The sequence below is a fragment of the Chiloscyllium punctatum genome, chromosome 9 (assembly GCF_047496795.1).
Source record: "Chiloscyllium punctatum isolate Juve2018m chromosome 9, sChiPun1.3, whole genome shotgun sequence".
NCBI classification, from domain to species: domain Eukaryota; kingdom Metazoa; phylum Chordata; class Chondrichthyes; order Orectolobiformes; family Hemiscylliidae; genus Chiloscyllium; species Chiloscyllium punctatum.
In genome coordinates, this window is record NC_092747.1 from 42,158,079 (window position 1) to 42,180,512 (window position 22,434).

Sequence of the window (22,434 nt, forward strand, 5' to 3'; positions counted from 1 at the left end):
CATAGCATGACAGTTATGCAGTTATTCCACCAGTCAAGAGCCTTTGTTGTCTACTTCATAAATTTGTGACTCCTACACCAATGGAATAAAGCAGTTTGAACACAGCATTGAACTTAAATTGCTTGCTGAGTTCAGGTTTCTATCATGTGTGAATTGTACCTTGCCCTCTTTCTCTGACCCGCAAAAGTCAGATAGGTCAGAAATGGCACGTGCTGTTCATATCTGAATGCTGTTCATATCTGAATGCTGTCCATTTTGCAAACTCCAGAGACTCCACAACTCTATGAAAATCCAAGCTATCTCAATTTAAACATAAGATATTATGTTGCCACATAATTAACAGTTTATTATGAAAATGTCATTTTTTGATTCTGGTTCAAGAAATACACAAATGTCCTTTGAAATATTACAGACTTGGCTTAGTCTTTTTCTGAGAAGCAAACAAAATGTGTACAACATTAATTAGCCTTTGGGAAATACACTGTTTAATTCAGTTTCTCTTTCTTTTGCAACATTTCTACATGATAAAATTAACACTTCCATATTACAAAAATGCTGCATCAAAGAGTTGCACCTGAGAGGGATTCACAGATCAATTATTAAGCACAATGTGAAATGCACACTGACCACTACGGTTCATGAGACTCTGTACTTTTATAGCAAGTTGGTCCAACTTTCTAAATGGAACAGAAAATTGAATCAAAGCCAATATAGTCGCTCCAGTTCCAAAAAACTAACAGAAGCTGTACAGTCTTCTGAGCCAAGAACTTCCTGTTCATTTTGGGTTAAATCAAAAGACTGTTTTACTTGCTGATCATTAATCCATGAGAGGACGGCATTCTAGCATCGTTATATTCTGAAATACTAACTTTTCCCTGAATTTTTAAGTGACCACAAACAAATGTCCAAAAGGTGCAGTGTGATGGAGTATCAACATACGATATCCCAAGCCACCACAGCATCCAGGATTGACTTCCTCTTTCCCAGCGCCAGTACTGATTTCACACATTGTTGTGTCTAGCACATGCAACACTAATGAAACCTGGAAAAGGTTGGGATCAAAAAACCGCCTGACGGCACATTGTGCATTGATAGGGCAGAATACAGAACAGAGGGGAAAGTGGAATGATTTTAAAATTCTTGGAAATAAAGAAAAAACAAATGGGCACTTATGGGCCCTTAAGCCTGAGGTTCCATCCATTTTTTACTTCTTAATTTTTTTTCTAGCGGGAATCATTATACTAACATCAGTTGGAGGATAGGAAAACCAAACCTTTAGACTTCCAACACAGACGTGATTAATGAAAGGACAACATATTCGTAAAGAGCTGCTGTGAGGACCAACTGTTCCACTGAAGAATGCGATAAATGTTGTGTGGTACTGGTCAGAGGCAGGAGGGCAGGGAACAAGAGGTAGAAGTTCTATTTTCACTTCTATTTTCAATAATTCTCTAAAATACAGCCAGGAACCAGAAAGTTGTCCACAGAGTAACACATTCTGTTTATAACTATGGTTGAATGCAAAGCAATTAAAGATGACATTACTGAATAAATAATTAATTTTCAAATACATGTCATATAACCTTACATTAGCAAGTACAACAAATTCCCTGGTGTACAAGTTAATTGCTTTGTTATCTTTACACAGATCATTTGGATGCTCTTGCATAAGTTATTTTGTTTGCATAGTTTTCACATTCAATGCAAATAATGAATAGATGCTTGGATACTCGAGAGATTAATTACTCTGTCTTAAAAATGGCAATTGTTAACTTTACAATAATGAATTTGTATTAAGAAGAAACCTTTGATGGATAATCTCCATACCAAAAACTATCCTTCAGGATTTCAGTATGTTTCACTAGAAAAGCTGAAACAAAGTGGAGTATTGAAGGTATGCATTAGTCTATATTTCATTCTTCTGGCGAGATATTCCAGTGTAAAAGTTGCTCCTTCATACTTGTTTGTCTAACTTCTACCACAATATCAACCAATAAAGTAAGGGAGGTATACTTCTGTAACTTGCATACCAAGTTTTACAAAATCACTTCGAAAAGCACAAACATGGGTGTTCTGTTTGAACTTCTTTTAAACATTTTGTTGAAATGTGAATATCATAAAGTAAATTAAATATTCTCAATATTTGAACATTCAAAACAAACCAATTCTGAATTAAACATCCATTTGCAGTCTACTGGTAGGGGCTCTAATAAATCAACCAGCATAAGTAAAATTACTGGTACAATTTCAGAATTATTTGAAATAAATGAGAATGAACTAAATACCTGATTTCTATGGAAAACTCTCTGAATTAATGGGGAATGATGGCCGAATTATATTTATGGAACCATCATTATGGAGCTGGAAACTGACACAATCTCACCATAAATTCCATGTTAATTTATTGTTACACAAAAACTTCCATCACATTTAGTTGTTGTATAAAATCACAACTAAGGCAAACATGGATCCCTTATACTGTAGTGAATTGATTTCAAAACTATCAGAGATGGGCATAATAAACTGATTATGGCATTTTCCATACTAACGAATAGATTGTTGTCAGCAGAATTGGCCATGTAAAGGTGATGACCTTCCATGACTGCAGCCAAGGTGCTAGCTAGCTTCACAGTTAAAATTTCGAGATAAAATTGCTTAAGATTCAAAGACATTTTTCATGAACATCTGTAGGTATTTGCATTTCCTTTGTTTTGGACTAAATTGTGATCCTTTACAACTAACTTAAATTTGGAGTATCCAAAATGTCCTTGCACTCTTAATAGGAATTGATTGGTTATTTCTGGAAACAGCAGTGTAGAGATGGGCCAGTGTAAGATATTGACAGTCAACATGTGGTTTATGAAATAGTATGTTTTCTGAGTAGATTAAGGGGGATGGATTTACAGACAGTGTAGTACCTGATAAGAATAGTTGCCTGTTTAACAAAGTCAACAGGTAAGACAATATGTAATTTCCCACTCCTACTCTGAACTTTAATATGTGATCATTAGTGCAGTTACACTGTCTGCTCTAAGCAATGTAACAGAACTAATTGCATGTACTGCCACAATCATCAATGAGACAGAACTGACCATCATATACATCTACAACTCATCACTGGGCAACAATGGCCAGTGTTATACTCCCAATCTTGAGCCTGTTACAGTATTCACCAATCAAGTGCTTCCAACCAACAATTGAATAGCAATGACCATCAGGTACTCCCAACATCTTTGGCTAGGCGGTACTAACCACCAGATATTCCCAGAGTATTACCTGGGCAGCATTAACCATCAGATACTCCCAGAAGCATCAGCATGACAGTGCTAACCACAAATATTCACAGGATCATTGCCAGGGTAGCAAATTTAAAAATACGTTTTCATTGTACACATAATAAAAAGCTTTTGCCATCTCATCTGAGATACAGTTGACAAACTAATTGCTTTAAAAAAACTCAAATTGAGTTTCAAATTGAGTTATGCTTCTCACATTTTAAAGGAAGAAACTTTTCATTGTAGATATTACAAAAATTGAGAAGTATCTTTCTAAACAGTTACTGTTGTATACATCATCTGTTCAGGATTCCCACTAACATGAGGGAAGGGGGTCTGCATTTGTCGGAAACCATTCTGCAGTCCATCTATGTAGGGAGGAGTAGGGGTCATTGCCAAAGAATCATGTTGCACAGCATAACTCAAGTACTGAGGGTGTAAAAACTGAGCCTGATGAGGCATAATCTGTGGAGCTTGCTGGCAGTTCATCACCGAGAAATTAGGTGGCATATTCAAGTATATATTATTCATTGTCCCTTCTGTTGGCAGACAGCAGTTTGTCTGTGTTCTTAGAGGAGGGGCCCTGGCCCCTGAGTTGGCACTGGAGCTGGAGCTGGCAGCTGTGCTGGATTGTCTGGACGAGGATCCCCTGGGATTGCCAGAACTCGAAATCATTGGGATTGTTTCCATGAGGCGATTTTCCGTTGGGGTTCTGCTCTGTTGTGGTTCCTGTTTAGGCTTGAGGCACCTGCAGCAGCAGATTGCCACAAATGAGCCCACGATGACAAAGGCCACAAATACAGAACCAACAATGAGGAACGGCACGTAGATTGGCACTGGAGGGAAAGAAACATACCATGTTATTAATGAGCAGATACTATAGAAGAAGAAGTATAAAAGATATAGTCAGCAATAGATTCTGAACATATACACCACCAGTATGGCCTATTTAACAGTTACAATGCTTTCTTAGCCAATATGCAAATAACTAACAATAATACTGAACACAAAGACTAAATCAAGTGGATGGAGTGTACAAAAATACAAATATATTAAGCTACCACAATGAGACAATTGGTTATGTGTTACACTAAATGTCATATATCTTCTACAATGATTAGAACTAGACCTGGTCATTGGAACAATGGTAGTGTGACAGAGAGATCCCGAGACACATTATTATTTATGGAGAATCGCTGCATCTCATTAAAGGGCTTCAGCAGCAGACGTAATTCTTTAAAATGTGTGACTAGTTGGTCAGTCTCTGAAATGATGTGGAGATGCTGGTGTTGGACTGGGGTGGACAAAGACAAAAATCAGACGACATCCAGTTATAGTCCAACAGGTTTACTTGAAAGTACAAGCCTTTAGAGCACTGCTTCTTTGTCAGGTAGCTAGTCTTAATCTCTGAAATGGTAAGTCATATCGACTATGTAATTGCCTGGACACTATCACCATCCTGTTTGCAGATAGTAGAATACATCAAGGTGTATCACAGAATCAGATCATTGGGCCTAACAGGACCATGCCAGTGCTTATACTTCACATAAACCACCTCCTACCATTCTCCAGCTTTCCCTAAAAGCATAGCCTTCCGCTCATTTCTTTCTCATGTGCATACATAGAGTCACAGATTCATAGAGATTTACAGCACGGAAACAGACTCTTCGGTCCAACTCATCCATGCCAACCAGATATCCCAACCCAATCTAGTCCCACCTGCCAGCACCTGGCCCATATCCCTCCAAACCCTTCCTATTCGTATACCCATCCAGTTGCCTTTTAAATGTTGCAATTATACTAGCCTCCACCACTTCCTCTGGCAGCTCATTCCACACATGCACCACCCTCTAACGTGAAAAAGTTGCCCCTTAGGTCTCTTTTATATCTTTCCCCTCTCACCCTAAACCTATGTCGTCTAGTCCTGGACTCCCCCACCCCAGGGAAAAAACCTTGTCTATTTATCCTATCCATGCCCCTCATGATTTTATAAACCTCTATGAGGTCACCCCTCAGCCTCCGACACGCCAGGGAAAACAGCCCCAGCCTATTCAACCTCTCCCTATAGCTCAAATCCTCCAACCCTGGCAACATCCTTGTAAATCTTTTCTAACCCTTTCAAGCTTCATAACATCCTTCCAATAGGAAGGAGACCAGAATTGCACACAATATTCCAAAAATAGCCTAACCAATGTCCTGTATAGCTGCAACATGACCTCCCAAATCCTCTGCTCACTACTCTGACCAATAAAGGAAAGCATACCAAACGCCTTCTTCACTATCCTATCTACCTGTGACTCTACTTTCAAGGAGCTATGAACCTGCACTCCAAGGTATCTTTATTTAGCAACACTCCCTAAGACCTTACCACTAAGTGCATAGGTCCGGCTAAGATTTGCTTTCCCAAAACGTAGCACCTCGCAATAATCTAAATAAAACTCCATCTGCCATTCCTCAGCCCATTGGCTCACATGATCACAGTGGTTAGCACTGCTGCCTCACAGCACCAGAGACCCGGGTTCAATTCCCGCCTCAGGCAACTATCTGTGTGGAGTTTGCACATTCTCCCCGTGTCTGCGTGGGTTTCCTCCGGGTGCTCCGGTTTCCTCCCACAGTCCAAAGATGTGCAGGTCAGGTGAATTGGCCATGCTAAATTGCCCGTAGTGTTAGGTAAGGGGTAGATGTAGGGGTATGGGTGGGTTGCGCTTCGGTGGGTCGGTGTGGACTTGTTGGGCCGAAGGGCCTGTTTCCACACTGTAAGTAATCTAATCTAATCTAATCAAGATCCTATTGTAATCCGAGGTAATCTTTTTCACTGTCCACTTTCGTCTCATCTGCAAACTTACTAACTGTACCTCTTACGCTTGCATCCAAATCATTTATATAAATGATGAAAAGTAGAGGACCCAGCACCAATCTTTGTGGCACCCTAATGGTCACAGGCCTCCTGTATGAAAAACAACCATCCTCCACCAGCCTCTGTCTTCTACCTTTGAGTCAGTTCTGTATTCAAAATGACTAGTTTTTGATTAGATTAGATTACTTACAGTGTGGAAACAGGCCCTTCGGCCCAACAAGTCCACACCGCCCCGCCGAAGCGTAACCCACCCATACCCCTACATCTACATTTACCCCTTACCTAACACTATGGGCAATTTAGCATGGCCAATTCACCTGGCCTGCACATCTTTGGACTGTGGGAGGAAACCGGAGCACCCGGAGGAAACCCACGCAGACACGGGGAGAACGTGCAAACTCCACACAGCCAGTCGCCTGAGGCGGGAATTGAACCCGGGTCTCAGGCGCTGTGAGGCAGCAGTGCTAACCACTGTGCCACCGTGCCGCCCCGTTCTCCCTGTATTCCGTGAGATCCAACCTTGCTAACCAGTCTCCCATGGGGAACCTTGTTGAACACCTTACAGAAGTCCATATAGATCAAGACTACTGCTCAGCCCTCGTCAATCCTCTTTGTTACTTCTTCAAAAAAACTCAATCAAGTTTGTGAGACATGATTTCCCATGCACAAAAGAATCCCTAATCCGCTATCCCTAATCAGTCTATCCCTAATCAGTCCTTGCCTTTCCAACTATATGTAAATCCTGTCCCTCAGGATCCCCTCCAACAGCTTGCCCACCACCGACGTCAGGCTCACTGGTCTATAGTTCCCTGGCTTGTCCTTACCATTTTTCTTAAATAGTGGCACCACGTTAGCCAACCTCCAGTCTTCTGGCACTTCACCTGTGACCATCGATGATACAAATATGTCAGCAAGAGGCCCAGCAATCACTTCCCTAGCTTCTTACAGAATTCTAGGGCACACCTGATCAGGTCCTGGGGATTTATCCACTTTTATGAGTTTCAAGACATCCAGCACTTCCTCCTCTGTAATATGGACATTTTTCAAGATGTCACCATCTATTTCCGTACATTCTATATCTTCCATGTCCTTTTCCATAGTAAACACTGAGGCAAAATACTTGTTTAGTAACATATCTTACTGTTCACTGTATTTATGTTACCAGCCTCAACTACCCTTGTGGTAGCAGGTTCCACATTCTAACCATCCTCTGGGCAAAATAAATTTCTCCTGATTTCCTGATTAGATTGGGGGTTAGCAATACTCAGGATATAGCTAAGTAGACAGTAGAGAACTACTGTGATTGAAAAGTCGTATACAATTAGTATATTTTGCCAAATATCCTGTTACAACTAGAGTCCACTGTTTGTAATGAAAATGAATTAAAAGACATGTCAAATATTTATGTTTCTTGTTAATTTCCCACTTTGTGAAACAGAAATAAAATGATTTCAGAAGTAAGCTTCCAATGTTATTATTCAAACATTTAACATGATTTAGCTGAAGGATATTTCAGAATGATAGCGTACTGATGTTTAATTGGATGATTTTCATCCCTAGAACAAAATAGGTTTGATAAAAAATTTCTATTCTATCAGCTGCAATAAAATAATCATTGCATCAGCACACTGCAGGGAATGCATTACACTATCCTCAATTCAGTTCATCAGTGCAATACAGGGAGTGCAGTACTCTGCCTCCAATGCAGTTCATTAGTGCACTACAGGGAGTACAGGACACTGTCTCCAATGCAGTTCATCACCTCACTGAAAGGAGTGCATTATATGGTCTCCAACGGAGTTTATCAACACACTGCAGGGAGTGCATTATACTGTCTGCAATGCAGTTCATGAGCACACTGCAGGGAGTATGTTATCCTAACTCCAATGCATTTCAGTGATTTGAAGTCAGAAGTCACAATGACACCAGGTTGTAGTCTAACAGGTTTATTTCAAATTACAAAGTTTCAGAGTGCTGCTCCTTCGTCACCTCACCTGACAAAGGAGCAGTGCTCCGAAAGCTTGTGGTTTCAAATAAACCTTTTAGACTAGAACCTGCTGTTGTGTGACTTCTGACTTTATCCACTCCAGTTCAACATCGGCATCTCCACATCATGGCTACCATTAATTTGAAGATCATACTGAATTCTATTTGACTTTCAGAATGTATTCAAATGACTGTTCAGGTCAGATATATATTTGTTACCCATTTTGTGTAACCCTATTGTGTTCGTTTCCATGCAAATTACAGCTGCTGCTCTAAATCACAGTCCATCACTTACAATTCTCTTTTGTATTCCCTTTGCCTTTCTATCTTGACCATACCACCATTCCATTCTTCACTTCTTCATACTTTGCAACCTACCCCACAGACTAATCCCTACCCAAATCAATCAGTACTCTTCAGTCCTCCTACTCTCTGGTTGCCAGCACAGATTTCAATTTAGTTTTTTTAAAATATATTCTACGCATCTCAACAAAACAAAGTAATAGTCCTCAACCATCAAGAGCATACATTTATACATATTCATGTGTTCGTAGTTCCTCCTCCCTAAATACCAGGCTTATTAAACAGAATCGCCATGGCTATACAAGGGCCCTTATTAGTATGGCGGACAAATCTGGATCCATGCAACCCAAAAATGGCTTCCACGTCTTATAGAAATTCTTAGTTTTATGGTGCACCATACTTGTAAGGAAGTCCAAGGGGATGTGCTCCATGACTAGCTTATGCCAGCCCTTCAGCTCTGGGGGGCGGTGGTGGGGGGGAGGTTTCAAACACCCACTCTAACAGAATGTTCTTTCTTGCACAAAAAATAAGGATACTGAAAAGGATTTTTTCATGTGTGTCTAATGGAAGTGGGTTAACAAGACCGAGAAGAAGAGATACTGGGTCCATCTCCATCTCTGTCCCCAAGACCCCCTCTATTTCACCTACCACATTGCTCCAGTATGCCCGCAGTCTGTGGCAGGACCAGAGACAATGAGTGAGTGCACCCATACCCATTTTGCATTTAGGACACATTGGAGATGCTTCCATTTTCAATTTTGAAAGGCAGTCTGGAGCCAAGTGGATGGACCCTGAGGAGAATCTTCAATTGCAAGGCACTGATCCTGTTGCAAATCAAGATCCTTCTTGCATTTTCCCAGATATCATCCCATAACTTAGAAGAGTTCTCAATGTCCAGCTCCCTCTCCCATTCCTTACAGAGCCTTTCAGACTCATTCGAGGGACCCTCTCCCAACAGGTGATAGACATTGCTGACAGAAAGTGTGTTCTCAGCCCTCAGCAAGTGATGGAGTCCATGTCAGATTGATAAGGATCAGTTAGAAATGTGGTCTTTTGTCTAAATTTCTAATTTGAAAAAAGCAAAAGAGGTCCCTACTGCGCAACTCATATTTCTGAGCCAACTGGTCAAAAGACATCAATATATTCCCCTCGAATAAGTCACCTAATGAGGGCTATCCGACCTAACCAAGAGATCGGAAGCGCCCCCCCATCTTCAAAGGTCTTGTTTGATTCTGTCGAATAAATGGGCAAAATTGGTTTTAAATAGCCAATCAAAGATGGGAGTAATGAATATACCGAAGTAGAGAAAGCCCTCCTGTGACCATCTAAAGGAAATCGAGATTTGTCCTCAGGACCAGGCATTTTCAGAAGAACCTCCCCCACCCATGGGCATGGCCTCTGATTTCGAAAAGTTGATCCTGTAACCTGAAAAACCACCAGGTGCATCATTCAGAGGGAAAGGGGTCTGGGTAGGTCACTCTTCAGAGGGTCGGTGTGGACTCGTTGGGCTGAAGGGCTTGTTTCCACACTGTAAGGAATCTAATCACATTAAGCAACCTCCTGACATTATTCGATGACCTGCGACGTTTTACAAAACCTAGCTGATCCTCCTTTATGATGGAGGGCTGTACATTTTCTCATTTGAGAGCAAGAATCTTAGATAGGATTTTGTAATCACCATTCAGGAGTGAGATGGGCCTATAGGAAGTACAGGCCTCCGGGGCCTTCCCTTTTTTCAGAATAAGAGCGATGTTTGCCTCTCTTAAAGATGGTGGGAGGTGGCCATGACTGTGTAAGTTGTAAGTTGTAAAACATACTAAGCATTGGTCCTGACAGTATAAGAAAGTCCATTCAAAGGGGGCACCTACACATCCCAAAATCCTACTCACCATTGTAACCACCCTCTTAACTCCTACCAGCTAGGGTCGGACCACACAAGACAGGCAACTCGGCAGGACAAAATAAACAAAATTAGTAATATACACAAGTAAGTTAAAAGTAAATGTGTCACCCATCCCTTGGTATAACTTAACTTAGAAATTAAAGGTAAATACTCGATCCATCCCGAGCACTATTTAACGCAACTTATATCAACAAAAGGAGACTCCACCAAGACCTCTCTAAAGAAGGACAAACCCGAACAACCCTGTTATCTGTGCCTATTCAATCATCTAGCTTAAGTCAGTACTTCCACAAAGTTCCTCGCTTTCTCTGGTGAGTCAAATAAATGTATAGCTCCATTGTAATTAATCCCCACTGGATATCTAAGAGTATGCTGGATCCCAAGCTCTCAATCTCGTCTTGATGCAGTTGTAGGATTCCTTTACTGGAGCACCACCGCTGAAAAGTCTTGGAAGAACATGATCATGGAGCCCTTGCACACCAACGCCCTTGGATCCTTCCCTTGGGCTCTAGAAGCTTCCATGACTCTCTGTTTGTCTTTATAATGATGAAACCTTTCCAGGACAGAGCGAGGGCACTGGTCCATACCTGGCTTTCATCCGCAACCTGGTGGGCTCTCAATCTTTATCCTTCCCTTTTCAGCCTCCAAATTAGGGAATTCCGGGAACTATTTCTCAAAAAGTTCCACTGGCCACTCACCTTCCATCCCCTCCGGCATGCCAACAATAACGATGTTCTTTCTTCTGCCCCTGTTCTCAAGATCATCCACCAGGTCCAACAAATAGGCTGGTTCAACTGTAACATTTAAGAGGCATTTGGATGGGTATATGAATAGGAAGGGCTTGGAGGGATAATGGGCCGGGTGCTGGCAGGTGAGACTAGATTGGGTTGGGATATCTGGTCGGCATGGATAGGTTGGACTGAAGGGTCTGTTTCCATGCTGTACATCTCTATGACTCTAAACCTCGGACCTGTGTTTCCAGGGCTTCAATCAGACTCTTGGATGAATCAGCCGCTGCCTCCACCTCTGTGACCTGGTGTTCGACCTCATTAGTCCTTTTCCCCAGGTCTTCCAACAGCTGTTTGTGCTTTTGCAGCATAGCAGAAACCACAGCCAGCCAGCCTTTCCTTGATCTCGCTTCAATCTGCTTTCACAGGACCTTGTGAGATTTGGTAAGCTCCTCAACCAGGGCCTGGTGAGTAAGCAAGCCCACCACCTCGGTGGGTTGGGACCTGGCCCCAGCTCTGGGCCCGGCGCTGGATGAACTTCCTCCTTTTTTCAGCATTCTCCAGCAGCAAAAAATAAGCCAAGTGAAATTTTCAGGTTCTGTAGCTCTTTTACTGTTTTTTGGCTCACAATTACATAGATGGGATGGGTTCTAGCTCTGTCCTGCCAATGTTGTGGTACGGAGCCTGGCAAACGCATTCCTCCTAGGTCATTGCCATCTTGGAGCCCCCCCCACCCAGATTTCAATTTAGTTTAAATAAGTGCAAGTGCTTCTCCTGGTACAGGTCAAAAAGCCGATAGGTTGTTCTAGTAAGTAATAAAGTTAAACTGCCCCAATCTCTTTTTTGTTGACCTTCTCACCACAGCAAACTCACTCTCATCCCATTCACCCAACTCACCATCTTTCACTGTGCTATCAGATAATAACCCACTCCCCACCTCTCTCCACACTGTCCTGTACAATGACCACCCCACGAGATCATCCTGAAGAGTACATATAAAATGAGGTTTTCTTTTCTGTTTTGGCTATTCGATCTTTATGCTGCTTTTCTTTATCCATCTACCTTATTATAAGAGTGAATAGTTCATTGATTTCTACATCACTTTGGTAGAGACCACCCATTCAGCTCCCTCTATAGCATCTTCTCTCCTCCCATAAGAAATAGGATCAAGAGTAGACCATTTGGTTCTCAAGGCTGCTCTTCCATTCAATAGAATTATGGCTGACCAATATTCTTCACGTCCATTTTCCTGCTTTTTCCCTCTAACCCCCACTTGATTCCCCTATTGATCAAGAATCCATCTATTTCAGCCTTAAATAGGCACAAGGACTCTGCCCCACAGGTCTCTGTGGCAAGAGGTTAAGATTCAAAAACTCCTGAACCCCTCCTTATCTCGATCTTAATTGGCGGACCTCTCCCATGAGGGAAGCATCCTCTCAGCATTTATCCTGTCAAGCCCATTAAAAATCCTATATATTTCAATGAGATCACCTCTCATTCTTCTAACTATAATAAGGGGCTTCCCTACTTCTTTAATCTTTGTTCATAAGACAATCCCTGCTTACCAGGGATCATTTTAGTGAACCTTCTCTAAACTGCCTCCAATGAAATGGTACCTTTTCTTAAGGGATAAAGGGATCAAACAACTCATAGTACTCCAGATGTGGTCTCACCTGCACCTTGGACAGTTGCAGTAAGATTTCACTACTCCAATCCCCTTGAAATAGAGCCAACATTCCATTAGTCATCCTGATTACTTGCTGCACCTTCAGCCCTGAAGAAAGGTGATTGGATCCAAAATGCTAACTCTGCTTTCTCTCCACAGCTGCTCACAGGCCTGTTGGGTTTTTGCAGCAATTTCTGTTTTTGTCTTTGTGTAAACTGTTTGTATCCCCTTTGCAACTTGCCTTTCCACCTATTTCCACTTCACACCAAAGCCCACTTACCATCTTGCTTGAATCGCTATCTCCCCAAACTCTTTCCAAGATCAACGAGGTAAAAACAATGACTGCAGATGCTGGAAACCAGATTCTGGATTAGTGGTGCTGGAAGAGCACAGCAGTTCAGGCAGCATCCAAGGAGCTTCGAAATCGACATTTCGGGCAAAAGCCCTTCATCAGGGATAAAGGCAGTGAGCCTGAACGCTTCAGGCTCACTGCCTTTATTCCTGATGAAGGGCTTTTGCCCGAAATGTCGATTTCGAAGCTACTTGGATGCTGCCTGAACTGCTGTGCTCTTCCAGCACCACTAATCCAGAATCTTTCCAAGATCATACCAGCTGAAACCAACCTTATCCAGGCAGGGTAGAGAGCAGATGGTAATGTGCTATGCTGGCAAATTGCAAATTTTACCAACAGTGTGCATAAAGATTAAGGGTGAACCTCTGACAAACTTAGAGATGGACTTTTTAAAATTTCAGCTATCTTTCTATAGCTGAGCATTCTCCACTCGCCCACAGACAATGCTACTCTCTAAGTGGCAGAAGCTTCAGTTCAAGTTATTTTTTCTCCTCAAAACATTTATTCTGTTTTATTTTAAATCTTTATAGATTCTGCTTCTGGCAACAAGAGCTTTTTATGTTCTTTGGTGTTAAAAGTTATTGCAACTTCTTTGTCCTTTGCATGACAAATTAAATTAAAATCAAATTACCAACTCACTAACTGGTAGGTATAATTATTTTCTCTTGACCATCTCTATTGCAGCTCAGCCACACCTTCTTTGTGCTATTTAAAAAGCCAGAGTTCCTCTTGTCTCACACAATCCACAGCTGTTATCACTAACTCTGGTGCATCATAGTAAATCTCTTATGTATCCTTCACATTCTTCTTAAATTTCAGCACATAAAATTGGCCCCAATATTCCAGTTGTAACATAACCAATCATTTTTACAAGTTTAGCACTGTTTCTGTGCTGTTGTCAGCTGTTCTAGTTCTTCATCATGGAACTATTCTTCCTGTAAGCAACACTCCACCAAGGTCTCAGATCAGCAGTAGTAATTCTGGATTAGAGCCAGCTCTAGGATTTCACTGACTAATTGAAAGTCAATGAACAACGGTTCAGCTTGATAAAAAAAAACTACTGCATAATCACATTGGAATGGGATATTGGAAAATATTGGAACACAGGTACTGAATTGTCTTTGACTGCTAGTTATAGCAAGTTGAATGAGAGAAATCGGTGAGAGTTGTAAAGGGGCTTTCACACAAGTGAAACAAGACCTGAAGATCATTGTCACTGCAATCAAACATTCTGTCTAGTTTACAAGCTCACATGTCCTGTTAGATTCCCAGCGCATATAGTCACAGCAAATTCTTATGCATGAAAGGAATTATGGCACACTGCACATGAATGGCATCTATCACACAGCTATAATTAGCTTTATACTTTAATGATACAAATATTCATGCTTCAGTGGTAAAGTTGTGTTATGAATATTTTTGGCATTTTACCCCCAGAATAATTTCAGCATTATGGCCTGCAAAAAATGCCTTTGCATGAGCTCCAGTGAATAGGCTCAATGCCCAGTCCTCAAAATGCAGAAGTAATATTTTTATTTCCGGTTATATGGCACAACAATACTTTACAAAAGAACATTAAAAATAGCAAAGTAGGCCATTTGATCCATCAACCAGTCCAACCAATCAATAAGATCATCACTGATCTGCCTCAGACCTCATCACCTCTTTCACTGAAGCTCAGCATTGCCCTCAACTCCCTGAAATTTCAAAAATCTATCTCATTGTTAAATAGTTAAAGATGCATTTTTAGATATTTCAAATAATTACTTTCAAAGTACACTGACAGTGCAAATGTAAATACAGCGAACAATTAGCACCAGCAATTCTCTACAAATAATAGAGATCACTGAACTACTTTTCCCTGATGATCAATTGTGAAATAAAGTAGTGAAATACATTGTGTTTCATTCTGTATCAGTTTACTGCAATTAGATTCTATGCTTAATGCCAGCAAGACTTGCACTGCAGCTTGATACATTCTTGGTTGATGAAAACATGGTGGTATAAAATAATTCAATGGAGTCAACACAATTGGGACAAATTACAAATTTCTTTTCAATTCAGCATGGAACTACAATTATCCTTGAATCTGAGCACTAAAAGCCAAAGTAACAATGGTGTCAACCTAATATTTTCTTAATTGGCAGCATTTGGAATCTACACTAGGTCACATTTCAGCTTTTGTTTCTAATTGAGCCACTGTTCATGAAGCTCAGTGGGAGGTGCTTTTGCAGTGCAGTGGGAGCGTCCCCAACCTCTGAACTATTCAAATCTTACTTCCTTCAGAGGTAAGTAACAACATCTCTAATAACAGGTTGATTAGAAAGTGCATTATTTGCTGGGACTTCTCAGCTGTATTTTTTCTTTCACCAGACTAATCAAATAACTTTTTCTCCTTCCACACCATAAATTTTTATGTAGGTTACTGTGGATTAATGTGTTAATATGGGAAGGAAAAATTAACTTGGAAAATTTTACATTAACTGCACTTTCTCAACAAAAGATGAGAGTAGAGACTTTAACTGTCATGATGTTAGATTGCCTATATGAACATATTTTATTAAAGGGGAAATATGCTAGATATTGTATTTATTAATAGTACTTCAGTGAAAAAAAAGCATCTATTGCCCAGACTAGATCATTTATCCTAGCTTAGCTAATCCTACATGACTAAATTGTACAATACTTTGTATTCTTCAATAAAGGTGTGTCATGGTTTAAAAAGTTATTTCTTTTACTTTTTGCATCCAAAGCACACATGAAACCATTTCCCAGGTTTAGATAAAAGACAAATGCCACTTTCAACTGCACTTGGACTTTATCTTATCCCCAACTTTAGAAGGTTCCCCCTACATCCGCTGTGACATTTTCATTTGGCAGATCATTCTAAAACTGGTATTCCCAATTTGGAAATCTAGGATGCTTTTTTGTATTTGACTATACAAAAGTAGGTTAAATATATGGCAGTTATACTATTGACGGGCAAATAGGTCCAACACATCACATAGCCTGGGTTTCACAGGTTCCAGCTTATTTAAAGTGGTAATGAGTGCAGGTTTTAAAACTGTCTATATGTCTAACATCCAACAAAACTGGGCTATAAATTAATTTCAGTTATAAGCAGTGGCTCTCAAGCTGTAAATCCCTGCCATTATGAATTGGATTGAAATGCATATGAATATTTTAATTAATGCCCTTTTTATAGTCCATTGAAAAGTGAATGCTCATGATTTTTAGTGGAATCTATTTTATAAATAATACTCTTCCAAAAAGAGTACAAAACCATTTCTATTAAACTAGCTTTCATTAATGGCTTACTGCTACTAGTTGAAATTGTTAGTTGGTTCTCGCATATTGTCTTGCCCCTCATCTGACAATCACAATACAATCTACACAATGAGCGAGGGATTTCACTGGTCCATAGGCGTCACATTCACAATTTCACTGAATTACCAAACAGAAAACTTCAACATTTTGAGTACCATACCAAATATGGACCAGAGAAATTTTTGTTTTAATATATTTATGAAATCAAAATAATGTAGATGCTTAAATGTGCTAGATATTGTATTTATTAATAGTACTTCAGTGAAAAAAAGCATCTGTTGCCCAAACTAGATCAATTATCCTAACTTAGCTAGCCCTACATAAGTAAATTGCACATTTCTTTGTATTGTTCAATAAAGGAGTGTCATGCTTTAAATATGTAACAAAAAAGACTGATGGAAGTACTTTACTCATTAGGTATTGCAGCATTCATGAAGAAAGAAAAAGAGTGATGTTTCAGGTCATACTGGACTTTTGTATACTGAAAGCACTGGCAACTATTAGTGTGTTGGGAGTTGGTTAGCTCAGTTGTCCTGATTGTTGGTCCATATTGCAGAATGATGCTAATATCATGGGTTCATGATATCTTTTAGGACTCTCCTTCTCAACCCTTCCCTGATGTGTGGTGGGCACTCAGGTTAAACACCACCAGTATCTTTCTTTGATAGGAGAGCAGTTCCATGGTCTGACAGTTCTTATGGATAGTTTACACTATATATTAGTGTGCAGCTTTATCAGGATTCAATGGACTTAATTTTCTTAAAGAATTCATAGAATCAAAAATCACAGAAAGAGGAGCTTCAGCCCATCAGAATTGTGTCATTTCTTTGCAAGACCGTTCCAATACCTTTCCACTTTCATGCTGATTCTTTTGATACTTTCCCGATAGGTATGTACTGAATACCTTTTTTGAAAAATGCTATTGCATCCCTTTTCACCACACTTTCATACAATGCATTCCGAATGACAACCTGCTGAAATATAAAGCCCAGAACTGAACGCAATATTCCAGCTGAGAGCTGACCATTGTCCCAATTGTGCACTGTTTCTTCCCAATAATAAATATCACAGACTCCTTTCAAAGTCTTCTGTTGTTGTTTGCTACATTTCCAAGTTGTGTGCCCTCTGCAAACATTGAACTGATCATCTGTATGCTGAGGATAACTTTTTATATATATATATATATATATATATATATATCAAAAAGAGCAGCATACTGGCACTCACACCTGGATGAACAAGACAGTATACACTCTTTTAGTCTGCAGATTCCTTAGCGACTGTCCATTTAGTCCCCTGGACTTTAATGTTCTTTCCAGGTCTGTGGTGTCGTATTTTGTCAAGCACCTTTTGAAAATCCATTCAACCAAATAAAACATGATTTGGCCAATGGATTTTCCATTCATTTAAAAAAAAGTAAGACTTATGGTTGACACCAATAGTAGGAGTGCCATGGTGACTGACAAACTGCTATTACAATCAATATGAGCTGGTTTACAAAAACACACAAAATGCAAAATGTTTCAGGTGAAGCAGATTTGTTACAGATTCGGGATTCCATTTGAACAAAGTATTCAGAGAGACCCCATCAACCAGCAGGAACTTGAAATATAAAAAGAGTTTACATTAGCTCATTTTTCATTCAAATCATAGGAGACTGGCACATTCATGTACTCATTTCAGTGCTGATAAAATCGTTGATTTTTTTTTCATGGTCCTTATTGTATTGCCAGAAGTCAGATGAGTCATTTCAGCAATGTAAACGTAGGCTGCCAGCAAACAAGCACCAGCCTCCTGATCTGAACCAAACTAGTTGTGGTGCAAAAATAACTTGTCATCTCAGCAGCCCAGTCAGACTTTAATTCAGTTCCCAACAGGTAAAATGGCACACTGCAAACTCACATCGTTATTCATCCTTTAAAGTTTCTATCATTCGTAATTTTTTTTGTATTAGTGAGAAGACATCATCTCTTTTGTCTTTGCTTTCGTCAACATGTCTAATAAAATTTTAAAATTCTTAAGATACATCTGGGACATTTAACTGTTGTCCCCACACTAACATGCAATCAAAAGGACAATGGCTTGTATCAGATATTTTCTTAAATCTTGTAAGACGAAGAATTCATGCTCAATCTGTTGTCACTATAGTTTAATACATAAGCACTGCATTAAAGGTTTACAGCTTCTCTTCCAGCTTAATCATCCCAGCACTTAAGATTTTTAGCAATCTTTTGCTTTCAAAAGCCAATATGTGCTAGATATATTTCCTAAAGATTATTCAATGTCCATAAAGAAAGCTCATTCTTCTATTGTATGTACGAATAAAGTATATACTATCGGAATAATAATAAAACAAAGGATTGTGGATGCCGGAGATCGGAAACAAAAACAAAAACTGCTAGAGAGACTCAGCAGGTCTGGCAGCATCTGTGGAGTGATGACTTGGAGGTGCCGATGTTGGGTTGGGGTGGACAAAGTTAAAAATCACACAACACCAGGTTATAGTCCAACGGGTTTATTTGGAAGCACTATATTTTGAAGCGGCACTCACAAACCTGTTGGACTATAACCTGGTATTGTGTGATTTTTAACTCTGCGGAGTGAAACAGAGTTAATGAGTTTGGTGGACAATATCATTCAACATTTCACAAAATGGAAAGAGCTTGTATTTTGTGAATAGTCTTTCACTTTCCAGTCGTTATATGCAAAGGTTCAGATGTAGGAATCGACAGTGTGCGCAAATATTCTTAGTAAACCTCGGCCGGAGTAAACAGATAAAGAATCCAAATGGAACCCAACATTAGACAGATGGATTCGTAATTGACAAAATAACTCTTCAGGTATGTGGACGTTTCAAGAGCTGTTCCACACAAGGAAGCGGATCACAAGTGATCACGCTTTAAAATAACTTCTCGTTCCGCTGGGGCTGGAAACCATGGGAAAGTTACGATGCCACGTTATTTATTTTGTCTGGTTAATTTGTTGTGTTTTTGTCTGGATATTTTTGAAGCCTGGTTTCCGATCACTTGTGTGGTCTTTTAATTCTTCCGAATTGCGCTGTTAGAGAAATTGCAATGACCGGAAGTTATCTTCATCTTATTACTTAAAACAATTTGGGAAACGTTTAGTTTTCCATGATACTGAACCAACAATTTCAAACCCGCAGCCTGTATTTTGCATGCGCCCATTTGGGGAGAAAACCAATAACCTACGATCCAACAGTTGCTTTTCTCACACATACACGTGTGCATCTCAATTCAAACAAACGCTCCCAAGCATTGGGCCCCCGTGTGTTGCAATGGTAATGTCCCTATCCCCTAGACTGAAAGACCCGGGTTCAAGTCCCACCCGCTTCAGAAGTGTATAATAACATCTCCAAACAGCTTGATTAGGAGGAAAATAGGTTAAATTAAAAACAAATGCAGTTGGTTATTTACTGTGCAGAGGAACATTAATTGTGTCATAAACTAATAATGAGAACTATCACTCCTAACTAAATTACTGTGACAGGCGGTAACTTTCCGGTTGTTATTCGCTGCACAATGTATCGGCCACGATTAGACTTCTGTAACATGTACCCTCTGACCTCGCTCTAAGCAAATACCCAGCATTCTGCCCGATTTTATGAGCCTGGAAGCCCTGTCAAGTTGGTTGGTCTCCAGTGACTAGACCTCAATGCTCCTGGACCGTGATTGCAGCTTCCCTCTGTTTGGCTGGGATACCTCGGCCCAGGATTCCTACAGAGCCTGAAATGTAACCATTGAAGCAAGGGGCCAGCTCTAAGATGGGGATGGGGGCAGACGGGGAAGTAGAGTTAAGACAGCGAATGACTTTATAGAGGAGCAGGTTAGAAGGGCCGAATGGCCTGTTCTTGCTCCGAAGTCCAAGTTCCTATTTGAAGCCCCCCCCCCCCCCCCCACACACACACAAACAAATGTAAGCTGCTTTAGAAAAAGACTGAAACTTCCAAAGGCACACACTTCTTGTTTGGACAGACCAATTTCTGAATATTAACACATTCAAAACGAAAACACAAAAGTCCACTTTATACAGTGCATCTTCATTTCACCATCATTTATATTATGGGGGGAGGTTGAAATCCTGGTGAGTTGACAGAAATCTAAGCCCTTTCACACAGGATTGAGAGTTTTACAGCAGGCCATTCGGTTCAACAAGTCCATGCTGGTCCTTATATTCCTGACCTGATCTCATGAGCCTTATCCATGGCGTTTCTGTTTCTCTAGCTGATCTTCACACGTTGCTTTGTGATTGGAAGTAATCTGGGTGTGGGGTAGCCTTACCTGCTGAGGAGTTAGCACTGTCCCTGCCCTCGCCGCCGGCCGCATCGCCGCTGCTCACCGCGGGTTGGTCGTTGTGACAGTGACCCTGGTCGAGTCTGGCCTCAGTACTGGAGCAGCAGTAGCGCAGGGAGCAGGAGCCGCAGCAGATGGTGGCCGAGCTTGAGTCGAAGCGCTCGGGACACTGGAACCCTTGGTGCCAGCTCCCCTGAGAGTCCAGCCAGCCGTGGCAATACTCTCCGCTGGCACTGACCGGAACCGGGGCCACTAAGAAAGCAGCGGCGACCAGGAGGTGCCAACCCGGGAGCACCCTGCAGCTTCTCATCATCAAACCCATCCCCAAGTGACCAGGAGCCACAGGTCAGGGGTCAAACCACAGAGACAGGCAGCAAAATACAACAATGAGGAGCCTTCACACACTCTGCCCAGCTTTTAAAACATCCGAATAAGTTCTGAAATTAGAAAAGAGGGACAGAGAGACCCCGACATCAGACCCACAGTCTTTAAACAACAAAGCAAATGAAGAAGAGGCAGATTTCACTTCCCATCTTCATCCAGGCGATTCACAATTACATCTGATTTAGCTGCTGGTTTTACTGGAACAAGCAAGTGACACTTTCCCCTTTGCCCAACATCTCCACGGTGCTTCTGAACCGGGAGCAGTAGCAAGAACAAAAAAAAACAAGCGTTTTTCAATCCAGATCTCCAAGCAGTGGACACCGGCTACTCCCCTTCCGTCCCCAGTCCGGCTCCGTACGCATCACCTTTAACACTTCCTTCTCAGCATTGTAATCCGCCCGACCCGATTAAAGGCAAAGACACTGTTGCTACTGCATTTTAGCACAGAATCCCTGAGGTACACCCGTGCACAAGGGATTGTCAACTTTCTTTTGGGGAATAAAACGGTTCAAAAAGCCCGCTCTGTCCAAAGGCTGGGACTAGCCCAAGACGCTGGCAGATTCTCGCCTCTATTACATCCAGGAGCTTGCACAGACCAGGCGCAGCAGTTAGGCGAGTGTTAGCGCCGGAGCTGAAGCCATCCCCACCTCTGGCTCCGCTCAGTACTAACAGCCTCAAGCCCCGACAATCCCTGCTTTTCACTGTCTCACCAGCAGTCTCCGCTTCATATTATACAGGACCTGCGCATAGGTCTGAGTCTGCGTGAAAATCAAGTCCCCATGGGAATTGGAGTTTCTTCAGTGGCCAAGCTTAATGTGCCTGATGCATTTCATTGTGTGCCATTTATTCCCTTGGCAAGATGGATAATCTTAAACTGAATGATTCGCTAGAAATATGTGCAATGCTTTGAAAAAGTCTTTGACCACTTGATGCAGGTATCCGGGGGCTCAAACATAACGCCAGAGGGGCTGTTGGCTGTGCAAGTTCATGACAAGCTGCATAGATAAATGGGGGAGAAACTTTGAGGACGGGTTCACATGGTTTCCTCACTCGGACCGGACTCTGAATTAACGTGAAGTTGGTTTTGTGTTTGCAACAGCCTCCACACTGTTGTGAACAACGAAGAATGGAAAGTAGTTACAGGTAATAGTTAAGAGGTCATAGAAACCCTTTTAACTGGAGCAAATGATAAAAGCTACAATACACGGTTTTTAGGAAAAAAATCCCACTGGGAATCGTGTAGGGGGGGGGGGGGGGGAATACGCCGGAATTGAACAGCAAGTCGTTCAGAACCTTATTTCAGCAGATTCTCTGATCGAGGTGCGCAGTTGCTGTATTTG

The 22,434-nt window shown here is 41.1% G+C and overlaps 1 protein-coding gene across 1 annotated transcript; it reads right to left on the reverse strand.

Annotated features, from left to right (window-relative positions):
* Window positions 1–304: 304 nt before the first annotated feature.
* shisa2b (shisa family member 2b) lies at window positions 305–21,783 on the reverse strand. The gene is made up of 2 exons (XM_072577330.1): window positions 20,699–21,783; window positions 305–4,111 (listed from the first exon to the last, which is right to left on the reverse strand). Exons 1-2 carry the CDS (start codon window positions 21,030–21,032, stop codon window positions 3,549–3,551), a joined length of 897 nt encoding a protein of 298 aa, XP_072433431.1. The 5' UTR covers window positions 21,033–21,783; the 3' UTR covers window positions 305–3,548.
* Between the last annotated feature and the right edge of the window lie 651 nt (window positions 21,784–22,434).

Excerpts from the sequence above, each read along its gene's own strand:
- shisa2b (XM_072577330.1), bottom strand. The coding sequence starts at position 21,032 with ATGGGTTTGATGATGAGAAGCTGCAGGGTGCTCCCGGGTTGGCACCTC. Across the intron at positions 4,112-20,698 it reads CAGTGCTAACTCCTCAGCAG|TGCCAATCTACGTGCCGTTC; the intron begins GTAAGGCTACCC and ends CTTTCCCTCCAG.